Source organism: Centroberyx affinis, unplaced genomic scaffold (assembly GCF_046629955.1).
Source record: "Centroberyx affinis isolate AG114_WGS23_722 - 3 ecotype Tasmania unplaced genomic scaffold, CSIRO-AGI_Caff_v1 ptg002297l_1, whole genome shotgun sequence".
NCBI classification, from domain to species: domain Eukaryota; kingdom Metazoa; phylum Chordata; class Actinopteri; order Beryciformes; family Berycidae; genus Centroberyx; species Centroberyx affinis.
Window position 1 is genome coordinate 137,555 of NW_027280571.1, and position 22,343 is coordinate 159,897.

Genomic DNA, 22,343 nt, shown 5'->3' on the forward strand with positions numbered 1-22,343 from the left:
CAATGTATAAACGCATTTTTCACCATGTCTCTATTAAGTGTTTTTATGTCATGGTGAGGGTATGTGTGTATGCGTCTGTGTGTGTGTGTGTGTGCGTGTGTGTGTGTGTGTGTGTGTGTGTGTGTGGGTCAGTGTTTGTGTTTGTCAGTTCAGTTTATAGTTTATTTCAGTGTGTTTGCTTTACTGAAAGGCTAGAAGCACACTGTATTAAAAGATTAAAGCACACAACAGCAACTAGCAACTACAACAGTCATAATCATCCTTATCATCATCATCATCATCATCATCATCATCACTGTCATCAACAATTCCATGGACTACAGTTATGTTAATGAAGGATCAGCAAGCATGAAATGCAGGTCCGCTCACCTGCATTAGGCTGTCAAGCAGAAGAAAACTAACATTACAGCTCATACATGCTGCCATAGAAAGTAGAACAAAATCAGTTAGTGATAAAACCAACAATGGTAAATACATGCAAGTATGATCGTTGGATGACCAATACTGGCTCCTTTCAGGCCTGCTCAGCATTTCCAAAGTAACATCCAGCTGCATCAAGTAGAAAGAAATAATATCAAAGATAGATAATAAATAGACAGTAATGCCATGAAAACATTAATACAGATGTGCAGAAGAAATAAATAGATTGGTTAACGTGCGAGTTCATAAAATGTGTCCTCAGTATCAACTTAAAGGAGCCACATGGGTGCTGTAGCCTCTGAAACTCTCAAATGTCACTGCTCATGGGAAGACTCTTCACTTCCCAAACAAGCCACCAGTGTGATTTTAAACCTTTAATACTCACTATTAATGCTGGAAAGTGGTCTACGTCAAATGAAAGCTACAGTTCTACATGCCATGCTTATTAGCTCCAAAATTAGCTACAGTTTAATTCAGAATTAATAAGGTTCTGTCCAAATCAATAGAAAACTATAAAATAATACCGTCATTCACCACTTTTAAATTGTCACTCAATAAAAGTCATAAAGCTGGATCTGTTATGTGCTGTATCTATGGCAATGTTATAGCTACACGTGAACGGATTCATGTGAATCCAAGGGCTAGTAGGGGGAATGTGGGGGCAATCTCTACTAAACTGATTATTTATTTACTATTTACTTATTTATTTTGTATTCTTGTCAAAGCACAAGGAAACATTTACCAGGACTATTTGGAATTTGATGTAACCCTTTGAAGTGTAAAATACAGTATGACAACCTGATGTTTATATTTTGAGCATAAAAGACATTTTGAGACGTTCAATTCTTATTATGTGCTAGATCTCTAAAATAATCCACATGAATTGTACTATTCGATTTTACAGACAAGTTGTGTGTCATTACTGTAGAATTGAAACAAAAAATACTAAAAACATTCATGGTACTGTAACTATAAATCATATGACCAAGTGTGAGCATATAAAGTGAGAACAAGCATACATAACCTGATAATTAGCGCAGTGTAACAAAGCTGCATGCCTATTTGACAGTGATGTGAATCAATTAAGATCAATATCTATAACTCCCACAGTCTTTATGATTGTGATCAGTAGAGTCAAAAGCAACAAAGGTCAAGTAGAAGTAGAATTGGGTATTCACCAGCATCTTCTGCTAAAAGCTCATTTGTAACTCTAAGGCCGCCTGTGTGCTGCAAACGACCTCTTTTAGGATTCAAGTCAGTGTCATAACTAGGGGACAAGAGAGGCATTTCATATGAGATACAGTCTCCAAAAGCGCTCGTGCTGACATTGCTGACACTACTGACATTGCTTCAAAGGCTCCTAATGAAGCATTCGCCTGGTGGAAAAAAAGTCAAATGCTCTCAGGAGGTGTAATGTGATTTTGTTCACTTTTCTTGCTAAGGCAAAAAACTTCTTGGCTTGACCTCATTTAGCCCCAATTAGGCCATCTCACATAAGTTTAGAGAACTGGAGGTGAAAATCTGGCATGACCCTGATAATCATATGCTGACTCTCTAACCACAGTGAGCTTGAAAATCAGCAGAAATTGCAACTTGGTTGCTTAACTGTTCAACAAACATTTTGTCAAAGGATTTTTGCAGCTGATACTGTAAAAGTAAAGCAAATACGCAAAATAAAGTAATAAATTCTCTTGTTAGTCTCATCATGTTACCATCAGTCCCTGGTCAGTCTCTGGCTCTGGTGCTTTTGTTACATATCCAAGCTACATGTAATGAACAAAAGACCTCATCTTGAATGTCAGAGCCCTTAAATGCTAATTCCACATGTTAAAACACCATGCAGAGTGGATGGGAGGATAAGATTTCGCTCATGTAGCCGGTGTTCAGCACCACGGACAGTGACATGGGACTTTGTGGCATATCAGTGGCTTTCTGCCTTAGGGCACAGCGGTAATGGATACACTTCACACTTTACTATGAATACTAATTAGCCAACTCTCTAGTGAAATTGGTTAGGTGTCTGGACACTGTGGAAACTCCAATAGAACCTCACGGGCCACCGTACATTGCCTTGACTAAAGTGAGAAAGTATTTGTTAGGAGGTATTTGTCGTTAATAATGGCATTATCCCTTACTATTGTGACATTATTGACTAAGCTTATTATATCAAAGTGAGCAATGTTATGTCAGCTGGTGAGCACCCGACCCGCAGGTATCGATATCACCTGACGAAAAATGACTATAATATCCCTATAATAGTCTTATAGAGAGTTGTATTGTGACTGCGGTACTCAATAACGAGTCTAGTGATTTTATCGCACTTAATGGATTTATTTTGTCTTACGATAGGCCTATTACTATAGGATTGTCTGTGGTTTATTTTGTTTAGCCTATATTAGTTACATGATATTTAAAGTTTTACTGTGATATTTGTAGGCTACACTCTTAGAAAGGATGTGTTTTTTTTTTTTTTTATCACATCCTTTCTTCTTTGGGACAACACACACTCGTGTTACTTTTCAACACAACATATGTTAATGACAACACATGTTGTGTTATGTTTTGTTATTAGCATACATTGTGCTGAAAAGTAACACGTGCAGTGTTTTCCCAAAGAAGACACACACACACGTAGGCCTATTAAAATGGCACATCCTTTCTAAGTGTGTAGAAGATTTATCACAGGATTAGTACATTTCTGCAGAAACTTCCAATGAAGTTATCATCAGTGGAAGCTGCATGGTCAACACTGGAACGCCCACTTTGAAGCTACATTTTTCATTTCCCGCTAACCCTGCTGCCCAATTGGTATGCACTCAGCGGGGACCATCTTTGTTTCCCAGCCGCGCCTGTCCGAGATAGGGCCAATAATGTTAGTGAGGGGCGGGGAGCAACACGGTCTGCAGATCCAGTGAGTGAGCCGGAGTGTCTGGCGAGGTGCCGAGGAGAGGCAGCGGCGGTGGCAGAGATGGGCTCACACCTCTGAATCACATTCACCCTCCAGTCAGGCAGCTCCAAGACCTGGGACGACTAGTTTTTTTGGGGGGAGTTTGCTTGTGCTATATCCAAAAAGACTGGTGTACCGAGAGCAGGAGCAGTAAGGGTAGTTGCATTCCGCCGCTCAGCACTCCTGTCGTCTCACCTGCACAGGCGGTGAAGAGGTCCGCTGTAATAACAATGCATCAGGATAAGTACTTACCTGAACTGGTGGCCGAGAAAGATAGCCTGGACCCCTCCTTTGTGCACGCGATGCGCCTGCTCGCGGAAGGTAAGCCGGTGATGGGTATTAAATCTATTGTGAGCATTGTGGATTTGCCTAATATGTTCATCAGTGTTCATTCACCATATTGCCTGCAACAGAAAACACCATTGCAGTGTGTTTTGGGAAGTGTAGTGACCTAATGTGAGTTGTTTTTTTAAGACATCGTCCTTGACTCTTAGTGCTTGGTTGATGGCAGTGAATCTATTGTGCGAAATTGTCCCGTTGGCTCCAATGCAGAACTTTTCGGGGATTCTCCTCTAATAAGCGGCAGAAATGCAGCGGGCAAAGAAAGTAAAGTGTGTTTAAAGTCGTAGTAGCATCAGCTGCTGTTACCTCTTCCTCTGTGTCGCCTAACCCACTGCCCTCCAAGGTCAAACATCGACACACTACACCGACACAGGCAAATAGACAGAACATTTGCATAGAGCAGTTCTGTACCGCTTCAGAAACACGAGGTTGGGTTGAAGTTGTGTGCTGTTTCATATGAAGAACACAGGCACAGCTATTGCCTGTTTCTATTACATTTTAAATGATGAAAGGACAACTGAGTCAGTCTACATTAATTATATGATTGATTGGCTTTAAACTGTGCTGTTTATCCTCCATGAAAAGATACTGTTCTACCAGCTGCTGTAGCCGTTCAGCATTGAGGAAGGATAGGATTTAAGTAAGGATTTTTGTCTTTTCTTTTACAACTTGTCATTTCTAATCAAATTAGTATGTTTTAATTACTTCATTAGTTTAAAACAGGCTAATGCATATTGTGAGAAAAAGGGGCTTGCTGGCATTTTGGCAAACTTGACATCCTCCTTGAATGTTCATCATTCAGGATTAAGCTTATTGAGCAGCTATCATCAGCATTGGGACATTTTAAGTAGTCTGTGTGTCTGAGAGATCACTGTACACTGCAGGCTGAAATGCAAGTACCAGTAGCGTTTGTATCAGGAGTCATAGGTTATAATACACCAAAGAAAATTGCAACATGAAATATTTTAATTTTGAAGTGAATCTATTGATTCTGTTTAGTATCAATGCACCTCCTCTATACATAAATACTTGTTACAGTGAACTGATCACTGTGATCAAGGTCACAGAAGGAGCCAGATTCTGTTGAGGCGGATGATCTGCAGACTTTCCTCTGACTTATTGTCATGTTCAAGTTTATTTTTCATAGGCATAGTACAGACATTACAATGAAATGCTTGTAAATGCAGTGTAATCAACTTGAACCTGCAGCCTGTAGTACTCCCTTATCAGTTGCCTTGGTCTCAACCACATACTGAGAATCTGCCACTTGTTAACAACAAACTAATGAGTGCAAAGCAAACACAGGAGCTCATTTAGATTAGTAATTTGAGAATGATTATCAAGTAAATGAATCAAGAGATTTAGCTGTTGTTGCATACTCCACTGCAAACCCACACTATGAGCTCTCTTTGGCCTGAGTCTAAACCACACAGAGGCAGAGAATATAGTCTACAATCATAGCTTGACTATCATGCCATGATTATGGTTTCACATTTATAAAAACTCTATCTGAAATCCTGATTATGATCACCAACTTGTCAATTTTGAAGGCGACTGCACACCACACTTATTCAAGTCATTGATTCTATCCCATTGTATAGCTGAAATGAAACACTCAAACGTTGCTTGTACATTAATTTGTCACAGTTCTCAGTCTGTTGTGTCAGAGCTGTCCAGTTGCACAGCATGTTAAACGAACACTCACTGATTTGAAAGGGTGTTTATGAATGTTCTGCCCCTTGAGCTTCCTTGCCCAAATGTGTTGATGAAACACCTGACAATCCCGCTCTTGTGGCTAATTGTGATGCAGATCGGATCACCTGTCACCACAGTACACTTTGCCAAATCTACTCAAGGCTGACTCATATGCCAGGGATACAATCACAACTGTAGAAAATGTCCTAATCATATCTGTCACAGTGAAAATCTTTTAGCATGTTAAAATAGTGTTTTGCACTCTTCTTGTCCACCAATCTCACTTGAGCTATACAGGATCTTCCAGCAAAACTGTAAATCTTATCATCGATTAAATTGATTGATTGATTGACTGATTGATTGATTTTTCATTCATTCATTCATTCATTCATTCATTCATTCATTCATAGCAGATATTATCAAGTTCCTGGTATAGATAATTCCATCTTTGGGTGTTTTTGTCTGTGTTTTTTATATTTATCTTGTTTACAGTTCACCATGAGGTACAATACAATACAGTACAATACAATACAATAGTATTCTTTGTCCTGAGAAGCATTCAGTTTGCAAGGCCAACAGAGAAAATAGTCTGCATCTTACACAATAGTAGACAATCAGTATAATAAACTGTCAGCCCAGTCAGTCTTGCCATGCCAACTCAGAAAATACACACAGTGTTTAACATATTCAGCTGTGGGCGGCATATAAAACAATGTTCATAAGTTTAACGACATTCACACCATTGTTAGCATTTTCGTCAGTCCATGCTCATGGATAGGTCAACACAGAAATATTCACACCATAGACGGATGATGCATGGATGATGTGCAAATCATGCATATCAGTGGGCAGCAAGATAAACAGCATTCACAGATTTATATATTCACAGCTATTTGTCACTGAACAGCATATAATCCTGCATTATTCACATCATGAACAATAGTAAACTGCATACAAACATGGATTCACCATGCTTCCATTTAACAGCTCAATATATATGGAATGAACTACTTATGTATTTGAATGATGTTGCTTCTAAAATCATTTGTTTCTTGCTGAGCTGATTTATAGCCGTTGGGACAAAGCTGCTCCAGCCCCTGTTCTTTGAAAACAGAGGAGTTTTGAATTCTCTTTCAGATGGGAGCAGTGTGAGGTGCAAGATCATTACAGAGCCTTCATGTCTCCTCTAGTGACAATAAGCTTTATTCTAGTCTATTCTATTTATACTAAGCTTTAGTTAAATATCCTTTGCAAAGTGCTGTACAGACAGCATAACTTATAAAAGACAATAAGAATAACAACTAAAAAGACTGAACTTTAAATGCATTAAAGTCATTATAGATTTTCTCCCCTACTTTTCACCATCAAGTGAAACTCTGCAGCCTAAAGCAACATGTGGGTCCTTGAGAACTGTGCTCCTGATTGGCTACAAAGTCAGCCCATTTAAAATTGAGAGCACGTGTGTGTGGACTGAATCATTGATCAAACTGACAGATGCAACTTGCAAGACTACAGTTAAGATAAAACACCAAGCTGAAATTTGGTCCTCAAACATCACACAAATTTATGTCAAATGTCCAGAAAATGCCACTCTGCCAGTCCGCCACAGTATATGTTACACTTTAATTTGGCATCGACCAAAGAATCAGATTGTTGTTTGAAAAGACGGCTGAAGCCGGAGACAAGAAAAGGAAGCATTTTATAGATCCCACCAGTTTTCTGGGTGAGACTCGCCTGCATGCCACGTAGCCCGGTCTTGCCCAGAAAACCGATGAGATCCCTAATAAGGTGGAAAGCAAAGCAGACAGGGAGACGGAAGGGAGGAGATTGATGGACAAGGAAAGAACCATTGGAGAGGCTTTGGAGAAAAACTATCTTTCCATTTTTAGGGTGAAGGAGATGTTTGAGCACATTACACTTTGAGTTCTTTTTTTTCCCTGCATTTATTTAGATGTTGTTTAGATAAAGTTTACATTGTCACTAGCCATTCTGACAGTGCATGCACATATAACGCTGCTACTCATTTGTGTACTCACAAGTTTTGGTAGGCAGAGTGACAACGCAAACAAAGCTGTGTGAGATTTGAATGGCGAAGGCTTCTCAAACAAAAGATAAGCATGGGAATTGAAGCAGAAATGTAAAATAAATACACTTGGCCATTTCATAATGCCATTACCTGTCACCCTGATTAATTTCCAGATCAAATTTGAACATATGGAAGCAATCTCTAGAAGTTTTCTCTGTTTTTAATTAAAGGTATAAGAACAAGATTAGAGAAGAATAAAACTGGAAAGTCTTCTGTTGAAGTGATAACTCATGTTGCTTCCCTTGCTTACCCTACACTACTATAGAATAGAATAGAATAGAATAGAATAGAGGTCTAGCCACAGGGTTCTTATTCAGCCCAGGACCCACAATGAGTCAATTCGCTCAATCAAGGGTCCAACAGAAATAGGCTCACATCACATAATAATAATGTAGAACAAAAATTAGAGATATTAAGACAAGAGACTTTGATGAGTGATGGTTAAGGTGATATTGATTTTACCAATTATGAATAGATTAAAGTTAGGTGAAAGGCAGAAAGAAACTCCACTGTTTCATAAAAGGTGCTTTTTCGCAGGAATGAAGGGCTCAACTCAAGGTGCAAATGCATATTACAAGAGCATAGGCCTTCCTACACACACACACACACACACACACACACACAGACACACACACACACACACACACACACAAAGACCAGTTTTTCACATTTGGTTTGGACGATGCCTCGCAACAGAGTGCAATTCTCTCCATAGACTCTAAGAATTGATTTGCACTTACTCTGTCTCTCTTCGAATTTATAGAAATTGTTGATCACATTTTCAGCTGATCTATTGTGGGATGGCCTGCTTAATGTCTTGCAGTGACTCATTGCAGTGATAGATAAACACCACCTCAAGTGGTACAGTATGGCCCATCGAAAGGGCACAAAAATTACATTTCAGGGAAGGCAGACATTGCATTACATTTTAAGCATTTAGCTGACACTCTTATCAAGAATGACTTACAATAAGTGCAACAGTCGAATAAGATTAAATTCCAAGGTCACTAACATTTCAAGCAATAGAAGTGAGTGCATGAGTCAAAGCTGCAGCACACTGACAATAGATATTAGATATCAGATTATATTACTGTGCCTCTTAAATGTTCACATATAACAGGAAAGTGCTAAGTAAAGAAATAAGAGCCAGACAGAAGATGGATTTTTTTTAAACAAAACCAGAGCAAGATCAGGTGCAAATAAAGCAGGAAGGATGGCAGCAAGTATTTAATACAAAAGCAACATCGCTGTCATAATGATAGATCATTTAGATGAAAAACTTATCTCTGGACAAATGTTTTATTTACAGGTGTTTTCATACACTTTGAGGCATTTCAAGTTACTTTGTACGTCACTTTATATTCAGTTGTTAGAGGCAGATGTGAAGTGATTGCTAGCCATTGGAGCAAGGGCAAAAAAAATCAATAACTCTGACATGGTTGATCTTTTAATGTAGTAGAACATCACAGCTACATATTTCATCCAGTCTGAGATATCATGTGTGACACATGACACATTCTCTTTGGCTAATCAGTATAATTTGCCAAAATGCAGTGGTAACATGGATCATTCTCCCAAATTGAATCGAAATTCAATCGGTGTTGCCTGAGATATTGTGCATGACACAAGGACGAACAAACCACCAATATAGCGCCCTCCACTGGTCAATCAATGTAATTTTGAAAATATAAAAATGCAGTGGTGAGATGCATCATTCCACAAAGTTTTGTCAAAATCTGATCAGTGGTGTCAAAGATATTGCATGAGACACATGTATGAACAAACAAAAGATGTAGCGCCTCCTTTGGGCCAAACAGTTTCGTTTTTAAAAAACTGCAACACAGTACTGAGATGCATCATTCCTCCAGGTTTTGTCAAAATCCAATTAGCAGTGTCTGAGGTATCATATGGACTAAAGAAAGAACGAAAAGACAAACTAATGAACAAATGAATGAACAGACAAATTGACACATCGACCGAACCATAGTCCTTCCCCTGATTTCACCAAATTTTCTGTTGTAAAATGTGATTTGTTGCTATTTGTAGATTCATGTTGTTACAGACCAGAGGGGAGTTCTGTTGTGCAACCTTACTTTTACTCTCTGCTCAGAGCTGATTAAAATCCATCAGCCTCTGCATTTTTCTGTGCACCCCACTGTGCTGATATCTGTCATCCAACATAACTGAAGTTTCAGTAGATTTCCCATCAAACAAGGCATTGAAACCCTAGAAAAGTAGAAGCCAATTTGAGCAAAACCGGGTTGAAAAAAAATGACAAACTTATTCATCACTACTACTATACAATGATGTACTGTAACAAACGCAACAATTTAAAATCAACAATTTAAAAATATGTGATTTGGATTAAACATCACTGTAGCTTACATGGCAAACAAGCAAATTAAACCCAATAACATATAAGAAATAAGGACAAAAATAACTTAAAATCACCAGTTCATGTATATCACATGCGTCAATAGGAATGGAGCAAGAGAGCAGCAGCCGTGTGGCAAAATACTTTTTGATGCTCCTGTCTCACATGTTACCCACCATAGTTTTAGTTTGAGATTTCCCATTCTTCCTTGGCTGTAACTGCAGTAAATAGCTAAATCATTGAAACCTCAACATGATTAAATCGTGCATGGTTTGCTTGCTTTCTAATATGTAATTTGCATGAATAGTAATTTGTTTTTTTCACTTGAGCTTTTGTGGCACATACACTAGAGAATTTGAAGATGGCACTATAATTAGATTCAAGATTCAATATTTTATATTACCATGTCAACAATTAAGTATAGTTTGACTCAGTACAGCTCAGTTAAAAACACAGAAACTGTACATTGCCATACAATGCTACACATTCACAGCCACATACATTCACATTCAGAAAGAGAAAAAGGCAAAAATTAATTACAGATCTCTTTGTCCATTCCCTCCACCCAGTCCAGTCTCCCAGAGTTCATACGGTAATGAAATAAAAAATAAAAAATAAAGGGCCTGTGTATAACAACCTCTTTCTGTTTGATGTGCACAAGCAATCAGTCCTTGGAGGGTAATTAAATTGATTCACATTTGCTCCCATTGAGAATTCAAGATTATAGAAATACCATTCAATAGGTAGAATAAATCTATTAATAATTTAAACCAAACAGCCAACGCACTGTCCTTTGAAAGACCTTTAGAATTTTTATGTATTCATTTTTTCCATAATTTGGAAAATATTTATTGGTGTGTTAACTTGATAAGAATTAGTTGCTGGCTTTGCAGAATGCATTGATGGAGTTTGTGTCAAATGTGTTTTTTCATTAACTCAGTATCTGCAGTTTTTGTTTCATGCTTGCCTGTTTTGCTGTTTGCAGTTATCCAGCCTTTTAGCTAGCATTGCAAAATATAAGGTGAGCAGTGTAATAAATATGCATATGCATTTTTGTCTACAAAAAGCATGTTAGGTAGCAGCAAAGTAATTGTAATGCATCCCAAGTGTTGTGTTATATTGTACTGAGGTTTGTCAGCATGCTCTGTTTTAGCTTGTCACTCAAAGTGTCCCCCCACAGCATGAGAGCACAGCACAGATTAACAAGACATAATATGTGTTCGATTTTATCTTTGATTTTGAAATAAAAGGGGTCCGAGTCGGGCACAAAAATAAATTAACTTTAATAGGAAGCAATTAATTACTGTATTGTTTCCTTCCTATATTACTGTGTGAAGCAGTCTCTGGATCATTATTTTCTGTTGGCCCATCAGAAAACCATAAACCCCTAGATAAGCAGTGGGGAGCCAATTTGACTCCGGCAAGATCATCCAGGATTGAAAGAACCCAAATAAATGTTGTATTCATATGGAAGTAATTCTATCTTTGCATAGCAGTGAAGCAAACAGAACTTATTCAGCACTTGCACAGTAACGTAACTAACGTAATACATTATTGATTTACACAAATGTAAGTCAAACTGCATGGTATAATAGTATGGCAAACAAGCAAATTAAATCCAATAAAGACAAGATGTGAGAATTAACAACTTAAAGACAACAGCTGAGTTACTGAGGGAAGAGACTTGGATTTTGAGTTATAGTTGTATTTGACAAATTGAAAATATATGTATGTACTGTATGTATATGTGTATGTAGGTATATACACACAATTGAAAGTGCTATGACTCATTCTCAAGATTTGATGTCTACATTTCTAAGAGATACTAGTGCTTATTTAAATTTGAATGCAGTTTGCTGCCATTTAAACGCAGTATTCCTTGGAGTTTTACTGGTGTGGAGGATAAAAGAGCTCCTAACTGTTCTGAGTCTGTGTTGATGCTCTGTGGCGCAGTGGACTAAAGCACATACTTAACCTTTAGCCATGGAAGACTGACTGAGCACATTTGCTCTTTTCTCAGCAACACCTTGCCGCTTAACTCATACAGTTGCACACATTTACCTGGTAGCTGCCCACCCAGTAAAGCCGCAATCTTTATTCTTGGCCAGTGAGCAGCTCCACTGAAGCAGTTTGGACAGCGCAATAGCAGGGATCAAGGGCACCTCAGTAGTAGCTGTAGAAGGAGGAGAGGGTGGAGTGGAGGGGTGGAGAGGGGGAGGGGTGGGGGGGGGGCAGCTAGTCATTCAGTTCCATCCCTTGAGATTTTCCCCTCCTGTGTGAGGACTGGAACCAGTGACCTTCTACGCAAAGCCTCGCTTCTCAGATCTTAAGGCTTCCATCGCTTCCTTCCATATACCTGTAATGATGTGAGTTTGAATGTTTCTCCAGATTTATATACTCTCTCTCTCTCTCTCTCTCTCTCTCTCTCTCTCTCTCCCTCTGTCTCTTTCTCTCTCTCTCTCTCTCTCTCTCTCTCTCTCTCTCTCTCTGTCTCTCTCTCTCTCACACTCTCTCTCTCTCACACTCTCTCTCTCTCTCTTTCTCTCTCTCTCACACACACATACACCACACACACATCTTCTCAGATTTTAATAGTGGGCTGCATACCAGAATGAAGGTATATTCCACTATATTCCCACTGTTCCAAAAAGTATAATGTTATTCATGGTGGTGGTTATGGTATTATTTTATACAAATAATATTAATGCTATCCATCTTAAAGTGAAAACACTTCAAGATGAAAACATGCCCTAAAACAAAATTATCCCCCAAAGCCTGAAAACCAGAACTAATCTATGAGGATATCAAGAAACAGAACTTAGACAAAGCCTGGAGCTGGAGATCGACTGTGAACTCCAGGAGTGTTTGTTTGCACTTTTACATTCAAATGAGCTTCATTGTACTGCTAGCAGAAATGAACATGAAAATGTACCTCTATTGCTGAAAATTTGCATTTGGTCTGTCACTGTGTTCACAGATCCAGTCTCTTTACTCTTACTGTTTGTGGAGCAGATGCAGTGTTTGTCTCTTGATGAATCATCAAGTAACTCTTTCAACTGTCTAAAATTATAAAAAAATATATATAGATAACATTCCACCCCTCTAAATATATTTAATATCTTTAATGTCACTGTGCAGTACACTTCCCAAAAAGCGGAATTGATTAAAAATATACATATATCTAGTTACATTTCTCCTACAGTAGCTTGTACAGTAAGGGACAGAAGTACAGTGTTGTGTTTTATTTATCTTTCCAGGCAGGCCACATAAAAGCCATTTTTACGGCATATTTTGTAAGCTACTGCTCTCCTGGGACACCTGGTAAAAATGAAGTGCCACATTGCAAGTCAGAGTGTATGGAATCAGCGGGTCGTAGGGAATAAGAGGTTGGAGAGGTCTTTCAAACAGTGAACCTGGAGCTTCAGCAAGCAGTTTTGGGCACAGTCTACACCCAGTGGCAGGTGGTGCTGGTATGAATAAGCATTACCTCTGGGCTTACCTGTTATAATCCTTTTCGGCACAGCCTCACCGGGGGACAAGTAGAAATACCCAAGCATATGATTTTATTTTTTGTTTGTATTTGGCATGAGCTCACATGATTTGTTAACAATATAGTGTCAGATTACAATGGCACCACAAAGAAGTCCTCACACATAGTAAATAAAACTCTTGCTTCAGTAAGTAGCCCAGAGGCCGTTTATAGGAGTGATGCCTCAACACTGCCCACCATCTGCCACTGATTGTTTTTGAGACAAATTCACACACACACACACACACACACACACACACACACACACACACACACACAGACACACACACACATCCTTTATTACTGAGAGGCATTTTTAAACATTCACTCACTTGCAGTGTCTCCCATGTCGACGTCTTCTCATTTTGAGATCAGTTTGGCAGCTTTTGTGAGAGTCGTTTGAGAGAAATGGCAAAAAAAAGAAAAGAAAAAATGACAGTGTGTTCCAATTTAAAGGATCTTCCTAAGACAAGTGACACAATCAAAAAGATTCTGTCATGCTGAGAAACATCCATGCAGTTCAAGCTTTGGGGGTTGTAGCATACAGGGAGCTCAGGTCTTTGAGATTTAACCTTAATTCTCTGTGTAAAAATGAAACCATGGGCCATCAAAAACTGTAATGAGTGAATGTCAGAGCTGCTTGGAACTGAGGGATCATTAAGCGAGAGTTATGGATGGCCAGAGGGTTACATCAAGGAAAAACTACCACAAAAAGACCAGTCACTGGGAACATAAAGCAGAACGTTATTTCAGCCTGGCACTCGAATTTTGTCGTATCTCCACAGAAACTGATCCTTAGCCAAAATCTGAGACTTTGAAGGCTTAGCATGACTCTCTGTGGATTCACTCTGTAGAGCTACTTATAGCAGGTACTTTACTTGCTGACTAAAAAAAATACTTACTCCATCCTTTCCATCATTCACTGGTCAACAGTTGGAGCGACAGAGAAATACTCCTGCTGGAGACTGAGAGAACAAAATGAAATGAAATTTAAAACAATATGTTGGTTAGTTATTAAGACTTTAGACATTCTCTTTTTCCAAACCTCTGGTCTATAATGAAATGTCCAAATGGCAGGAGACAATTACAAAAAACTACTACACATACCTCTACATTATGCCACAAAGGGAAACCCATCCATTTTAACCTCACAGCTTCATCTATTGACCTTGGACAGTTGGCGGATTGCTCTCGTCTAAATTAACTCTTGAGTCTGAATAGAGGAACTCGCCCAAGGACGGATGGACAAGACAGAGAGAACAAGGCGTTGTTCTTTCTGTCCAAGTCTGTGAAGTCCAAGAAGTGTGTTGCAGGTTCATAATCTTTATTCCACTGAGTTTTAATTAGTTAGTGACAGAGAGATCCCCCTAATTGCACAAGTGATAGCTTCATTTCTAGAACCTTTAATGTGTTGTCAGTGTGTCACTTTCAGCTCAAGTGCTATAAAATACATCAGTCAAGTAAATGTCACTGTTCTGGGTGTTGTGGGACTGTGCAGCTTGACTGTCTATCAGGCTGGTACAATATGCTGAACCGGATAGTTAATATCCACCTCTCAACTCTCATCTTGTTGCAGCAAGGTTGGGGACACACTAGAGGATTATATGGCCCATCTTGCCAACCACCGATCCTGATCGGGAACGGTAGTTGGCAAAGATTATCTGGTAGTGTGAGGAGTTTACAGATTCAATCTTAATCACCCAGATTGTCTCGCAGACTGATCTGAGCCACCCTGATAATATCAAACATGATTCGTATGTGCGACCTGACACCTGCATGGGTCCTGAACAAGTCCTGTGGTGTATGGGGATCACAGACTCATTCAAGACCCGAGACTGCCAATAGCCAATGGGAGCTCAGTTTACAGTGAGGTGAGGCAGAGTGAGCTGAGTCTGGCTGTCTGCCTCCATTGTTGTTTTGATTGGTGCTGGTTTGATTGCTGCCAGTTTCTTTGAGATTAGAGGTCCTGTATCAGGAGTCAGAAGGATGATCATTAAATGTGCAATACCCCATCTTCAGCTAATCATCTAATGTAATGTAATATAAAAAAATCCAGTCTAAATCTAAAGTCTAATTTGTGATTGTGTGTGTGATGACATGCATTTGAAAAATTGGTTGGGATTTTGTTGTGACATTCAGTTAGCTTCAAAGCAGACATGGATGATAACTGTTGAAAATGTTGACTGACTTTTTTCTTTGTTTTTTTGTTTTGCTCCAGAAATTGAAAAGTATGAGGGCGATGAATTGAGAAAAGATGGTGACATGAAGAAATACCTAGATATCATCAGCAATAAAAATGTCAAGCTCTCCGAAAGAGTTCTCATTCCTGTCCAACAGTATCCAAAGGTAAGGGACACAGCAACCCCGTTTCAACCAATCATGCTGCACCTGTTCAGCGCCCTACATTTTATTTTTTTGCACAAAACACTGACAGACAAATGGAATTTTGGGTTAAATAATGGAATTCAGACAAAATAACATAACAGTACATCTGGAGGAGTAATTTGCATCATTTTAACTTGAACAGAAATGAATTTACTAAACATTGTAAACATCTGTTGCAACATTAGGCTATATGTTTTGTTTTGTTTTGTTTTTTTGTTTGTTCTGTTAACTATGGCAATCAAACAGTTATGATACAATATATAAATAATTAATTGATCTATTATCATGTCATTGAGTAATGATTAAATCATTTACACTATATAATTTACTATTACTAGTAAACCGTGTAGGAAATTAACTAATGACCAATTAGTTGTTAATTAAACATCAAATAAAAATTTATACATATTAAATTATCATTAATTTAACATTTATTAATGATGGTTATTGTAAAGTGTTACCCACAATTTTTTCAGATGCTATTTTTTCAAAAATCCTGGACATCTGCTCATTTAAAAATGAGTAAAAGACAATCCTGAACTGTAATTTGATTTCTCTGATGCATAATTACACGATTTAAATGTCTGTCACCAACAAGACACTATTGAATTGATTGGTGTGGTGATGCTAGCTCTACTAGTTTCCTCTCTCTATCTGGCATGGCCAACATGTTAATCCTTTTTATGTGCTGACTTTACATTCTTATATTGCATTTGATAACCATTTTGCTTAGCTGATAGTTTATAACTGCAAAATTGACAAATGTCAAAAATGACCCTGGACACCAGAAATGTTTTGATGCTGTAGTCAGAAATAACTTACTGTGTGGCATGTGCTTACTTACATGCACTTCTATGGTCTTGATTAATCCCTTTGGCTGCTTGGCCTCTCCAATGGCCGACTGCTGCCAAGTAACATTGATTATTCAATATTTAGTGATTGATTAGGTGGAGAGATTAAGAAGCTGGAAAAAACCCACTCTATAATACCCACATTGCTGCTATGAGTCTAATCACCCAAGATACTGAGTCGGCTGATGTCTTATCAGCCATTTTAAACATTTGGTATTTTGATGAATGTTGCACAACACACGCGAGTAATGGATATCCAGCTATACCGAGGCAACAGACTCACTGTATGAAGAAAACTGTTATAGAAAATATTTTGGATTTTAAATTGTCACTCAAGTATATCAAATTTGCATTACAAAAAGTCACCAGTACAATTTGCTACATGTCTGGAATCTGGGAGTTCTTCACTGTTAACATCCTTTGTTTTCTGTTTGCATGGTTTGTTGCTTTTCCTGTTTGTTGCTGATAGTGCATAGTTTTCCAGCTATTTTGATAATACATTTTATTGTAAAGCACCTTTCATATGGTTTGCAGCTATAAGTGCTGGACATAAAATGGAACATTAAAAGAAGTAAAAACAACAGATAAACAGCCATTTAAAACATGGAAACAATTGTTTATATGGTGTTGTCTAATATTTGTTAAGTTTTATAACATTACTATATATAGACCTCAGGAAGACGATCAATTGCTACAGCATTAGATAAAAAGTATACAAATAAAGAACAAAGGATAAAGGCATTGTCTTTTCTACAGTTGACTCCACTTTCAAGGAGGCAAAAATGCCTTAAATTGGTCAAAATTCAGACCAGAGGTCCTGAAGATCGAAGAATAAAATGAAAAAAATTGATTTGTCAGAATTGATAAGTGAAACTCTCCTGCACTGCATTTCATTACATGCAGTCCACTGAAAATAGGTATACTCATGAAGCGGGGGTACTACCATGAGTTTCATCTGGTGCAACCCTTTTGATAATTGCAATAACATTTATTTACATTTGAAGTAATCTGCTGCTGTGAATCCATTATAGTATGATTTATGAAGTGGCTTGAACAAATAGCTGTGCCAAATAAGACTAATAGCATTATGGTATCAAAAAATAATGTTTTAAGCTCATTTTAATGACATTTCTGTCTTATTCAACGGTTTACAGTTGAAAATAGCAGAAAAGTTGGGGCAGAGGGATACTCAGCTGCGACACAGAAGCCCTTAGCTCTTAGCCCAATGAGCCCCAGGACACTCACACACCGAAATCAATTTGCTGTTTCTTCCTCATGGTCAATGTTGAGAAAGTAATTAAGCTGTGTTCAGGAACTACTCACTCTATTAAAGTGATCTCAAATCTATAAAAAAACGAAAAAGCCAAATGAGCCTGTTTCTTACAGAGGAGATCCATAAAGACTCTGGAAGAGCTCACACTCCTTGTTGTTCTTTTGATGTCCTCATTAAAGTAGGCTTTATATGTCTATCTATCTGTGTCTACCTGTATCTGTCAGCCTATTCCTATTTATCTACCTGTGTCTCTGTATATCCATCAGTCTCTGTCTCTGTTTGTTTGTTATAGCATTTTTTGTTCAAAAATACTTATTGTGAAAATTAGGGAAAACTGATTCATTCACCACTGCCGGTATGTAAAGATAGGGTTAAGTATATTTTTGTAATGGCACCTCTAGAGATTGCCAGCAACCTTTGCAAAATATGGCTCCAGCTGACAAGCCTTAGACAGTCTGTCAAGGGAAAGTTTTCCTATCAATTTGAAAACTCAAATGAACATTTCTCTCAAGTCATGACAAAGATACTGTTTCTATGGAAACATTCATTTTCTTCCTGCAGACTAGAAATTAGAAGTTAGATTAAATTAGTGCTGGAGAAATTAGTGCAGGGATAATAATCTCATGGCCTGTTAAATGGGGTGGGTTCTCTGTGCATGAACATTAATCAACTTATCTCTTATCTTTAATCAGATGTACTTTTTGATAGTAGGATTTCTAGTAATATCATCATAATAATCTTGTAGCTACTTTAATATTAGAGGAATCAAATTGCCTTTTCAGGTATCAAAGATTATCTTGTTCAGACTGCACCACAAACTGTAGGAGTTATACTTTGGTTATGGTCTCATTTGGGTCAAGCTGTTTGATACCCTGCGATTGAGTTTCCTTCTTGCTGAGAATAAACCAATTAACAGAATATTCCTGTCCACTTGTGCTGTCCCGCCTACAGATAGAACAGTCTGCCAGCAGTATGAAAAAAAAAAGTATGAAAAGGTACAGCCGCCAGCAACCCCCTCCCTCTTTGACTGAGCAATAGTAGGTTACTTCTAATACATGGGAAAGAAATGATGACCCCAATATCCAAGTTTGTGTTGACACCAGAATGTACTCATAACACCGTGCGAGTCTGAGTTTGGCCAGATGGTGAAAAGAAAGTGAAAAAAAGTGTGTAGATACATGCCACAGTAACTTCTTTAATACCGGAGTAAGCCAGGCAGCTTAACTTGGTTTCTCATAATCAGAGAATGAGCTTACCTGCGTTATTCTAACCAAATTATGATGTTCGACTTGGTTACCAGATACTTGAACAAGCAGGTAAAGTCTGTGCATGTAAACATAGCCACTGTCACACAAGAATGTTCTGAAGCCCACAAAGTGGTACCTAATGAGATGCTACCACCTGAAAGGAGTTGAAAATAATAGCTGGAGTTTACACACAGTGACTCAAAAAGAAAAAGTGTTTGAAACATAAACCAATAAATGGGGATGAAACATTGTGTGGTGTATTTTAACACCAATAACTTTTGAAATGCCAGAACTCTGATCTCGGAAATGTTAGTGATTTTCACATTTTATGATACCTACAGAGAAGTGTGCCACAAACAATGACAAGTGAAGAGGTAGGTAGCAAGTTTACTGGTTTATAAAGTCCGCTCGCTCGCTTGCTGGAAAATTTTCAGGAATGGGAGGGGGTGAGGGATGCATTTAAACAGCAAGGGAGGAGCCAAGCTAATTTTTAAAAAAAATTTAAAGCTACTGATTGGACCGGGAGGAGCTTCGCTCCGGAGCAGAATTTGACAACAAGCTTTAGAAAAGAGCTGAAAACAGCAACACAGCTGGCTGCTGTGTGGATATTGGTTTATATCCATTACATTACATTGCACACAATAGGTTCAAGATTGGTTATATGGTCTGATATCACTTATTGCAGGTTTAAGTGGATACTTTAAGCACAAGGCTGCTGAGCTGGTTGAATATGCAACTTTATGGGCCGTGGTCCCATATAGCTCAATAGGCTACAGCATGGCACTAACACTGAAATAGTCAGGGGTTTGATTCCTGCTGGAGCCATTCAGACTAAAAATGTATGCACTGGATAAAAGTGCCCAAGTATTTGTCAAAAATATACTGTATATATACTTCAGTCAAACAACTCCCATATTGAATATGAACTTTTTATAGAGGAAATGTAAATATAGATTTTATTTTGGCATCAAGGCTGTGTTTCGTAAGACTCCCTGCAAAGCACAATTTAAAGGCAGCCAAAAGCAAGTGCATGGAGAGATCAATGTAACCCCCCATGGGTAACCATAAAGAAAGAGAGCCCACAGGAGGATACTGGGTGGTGGTGGGGAGTGAGAGATGCAGGTAGCAGCAGCGGTTGTCTTCGGTTCATTTGTGTCAAGTTGGAAGTAGTCTTAAGTGTTAGCTAGGGCATGAAGTTCATTTGAGGCTATTTCACAGGAAAGTCAGCTTCCCTCAGTATTTGGTTTAGTTTCCAGTGAAGATGGGCAAGAAAGGGTGAAGAGATGTAACTGTATGGCATGAAGGGATTCAAACCCATGCTAGTGCAACACACATTACACAGACATTACCCAGGAGAGTGTACTAGTTTTCCAATCAGACATTACACACATTGTTTTGTACCTATAGCCATATCAAACGTTTATCCTGGTGTATGTCATTCTACTTGCATTGCCAAAATAGGCCAATATAAATTAGCATTTTAATAAATAGTTTCATCACAGTTGTAATTGGTTTTGCCCTTTACACCTGTTCCCACTTTGGATGCACTCCATCATCATAATGAATCATGGTATTTCAAGACATGTGATACATAATATATACAGTGCATACATACTGCATTACAGCAATTACTACAATTACTACAACATTTTGTGATAATGGAGACAGGCTGTAGTGTTTTCAGCAGGGATGGGGATCGACATCAGGGACAAAATCAATGCGGATAACAGAGTGTGCTATAAATATAAATGTACTGTGAAACAAATACTGATGGTCATTAACAAAATTGCCCATCTATAGTATATTGCCTCAAAATCTTGGTTCTGTATAATGAACATAATAGTGCCAGCTATGCAAAGTAAGCAAGGCTGGGCGGTCCAAAGGGACTGAAAGGAGTTGTCCAACAACAGTTACTGTGACCTAGTTGCACAGTCAGCACCCCGCACTACTGCAGTGTCACTATCTTAAATATCTTGGTAACACTGCACTCTCGGTTAATTGTAATTAGCTAGATGAAGTGACTCTTTGATCATGTGCCTGCCCAGAGAAGAGGATGAGAAAAAGATGAGTAATACAGAGCTTGGAAAGACGGGTTTGGTGCATACAACAAATACCATACAAAGTTTAAAACAGATTTGTGACACTTAGACATTTCATGGCTAACCCCAGAGGTACGTTTTTCTATTATTACTGTACGTTTATTTTGATTTTTTGATAACACTTGAATGCATATTCATAACAGCTACATGAAAGATGCCATCTCCACTAATTGAGACCCCGTAGTTTCACCTTATTTCCCCAAATTTAATATCTTCTTGGCACACAGGAAATTATGAATCGAAAATTAAGAGTGGAATACATATCTTTCTTCTAAACAATAGCGAGCTCAGAGAGAAAGTTGGACTCACCAAACAATGCCTTGAACATTTTTTTTTTCACCATCTTGGGCCAGATAGGTCAGAGGAGTGCGCGGTTTACTGACATCACATTACATGATTTCTGGGTAATGAAGTCCTTCAAACTTCCAAAAAATTACAGTTAAAAGTGCAAAGCTGCCTAGCAAAAAAAAAAGAAAAAAGAAAAATCACTATAAAAGTCCTCTTAGCAATTGTCATTTTCATCTCAGAAACTCAAAAATTTGTGTCATGCAGCTGTTTTTCAGATACTGTTTTATTTTATTTATTTTACATATATATACAGTATACAGTATGCACCAGACCTGTGGATTATCCATATTTCCTTGTGCTTCTCATCCTCTACCACTTCTCATGGTGTTGTGATTTGGTTCATCCACCCTGTTGGCATGTTATATGATCTTCAAGGTATGTTCCAATGTGTGCATTAATATGTGACTTACTGCTATCAAAAATGCTTTCACATGATGGTCATACAGTTGTAAAATCCTGCCAGTGTCTTACTGATCAATATGTCTGATTTTTCACTTTGATATAAAACAGGCCTTACTGAGAACTGCACAGAATAATTGGCTGTGCTTTGTAACTACTTCACATTGTAACCCCACTTTGTGCCGTAGCTGGAGTCTGTTTTCTCATGTCCAGCAGTCGATAATGTTCAATCTTGCTTTCTGTGGATCCTGACAGAGCAAAATATGAAATATCATAAATCTATTCTTGTACATTTCAACAGTCCAAGAGTGTGCAGACATGCTTCACCATCACTATCTGTAACATTGC

At 38.2% G+C, this 22,343-nt stretch overlaps 1 protein-coding gene across 1 annotated transcript in view; it reads left to right on the forward strand.

Moving 5' to 3' along the window:
* Positions 1-3,597: 3,597 nt before the first annotated feature.
* khdrbs2 (KH domain containing, RNA binding, signal transduction associated 2) overlaps positions 3,598-22,343 on the forward strand; it is a 59,294-nt gene continuing 40,548 nt past the window's right edge. The window contains exons 1-2 of the mRNA XM_071532981.1: positions 3,598-3,688; positions 15,612-15,739. Coding sequence (XP_071389082.1) covers positions 3,598-3,688; positions 15,612-15,739 — 219 coding nt within the window. The remainder of the gene's footprint in view (positions 3,689-15,611; positions 15,740-22,343) is intronic.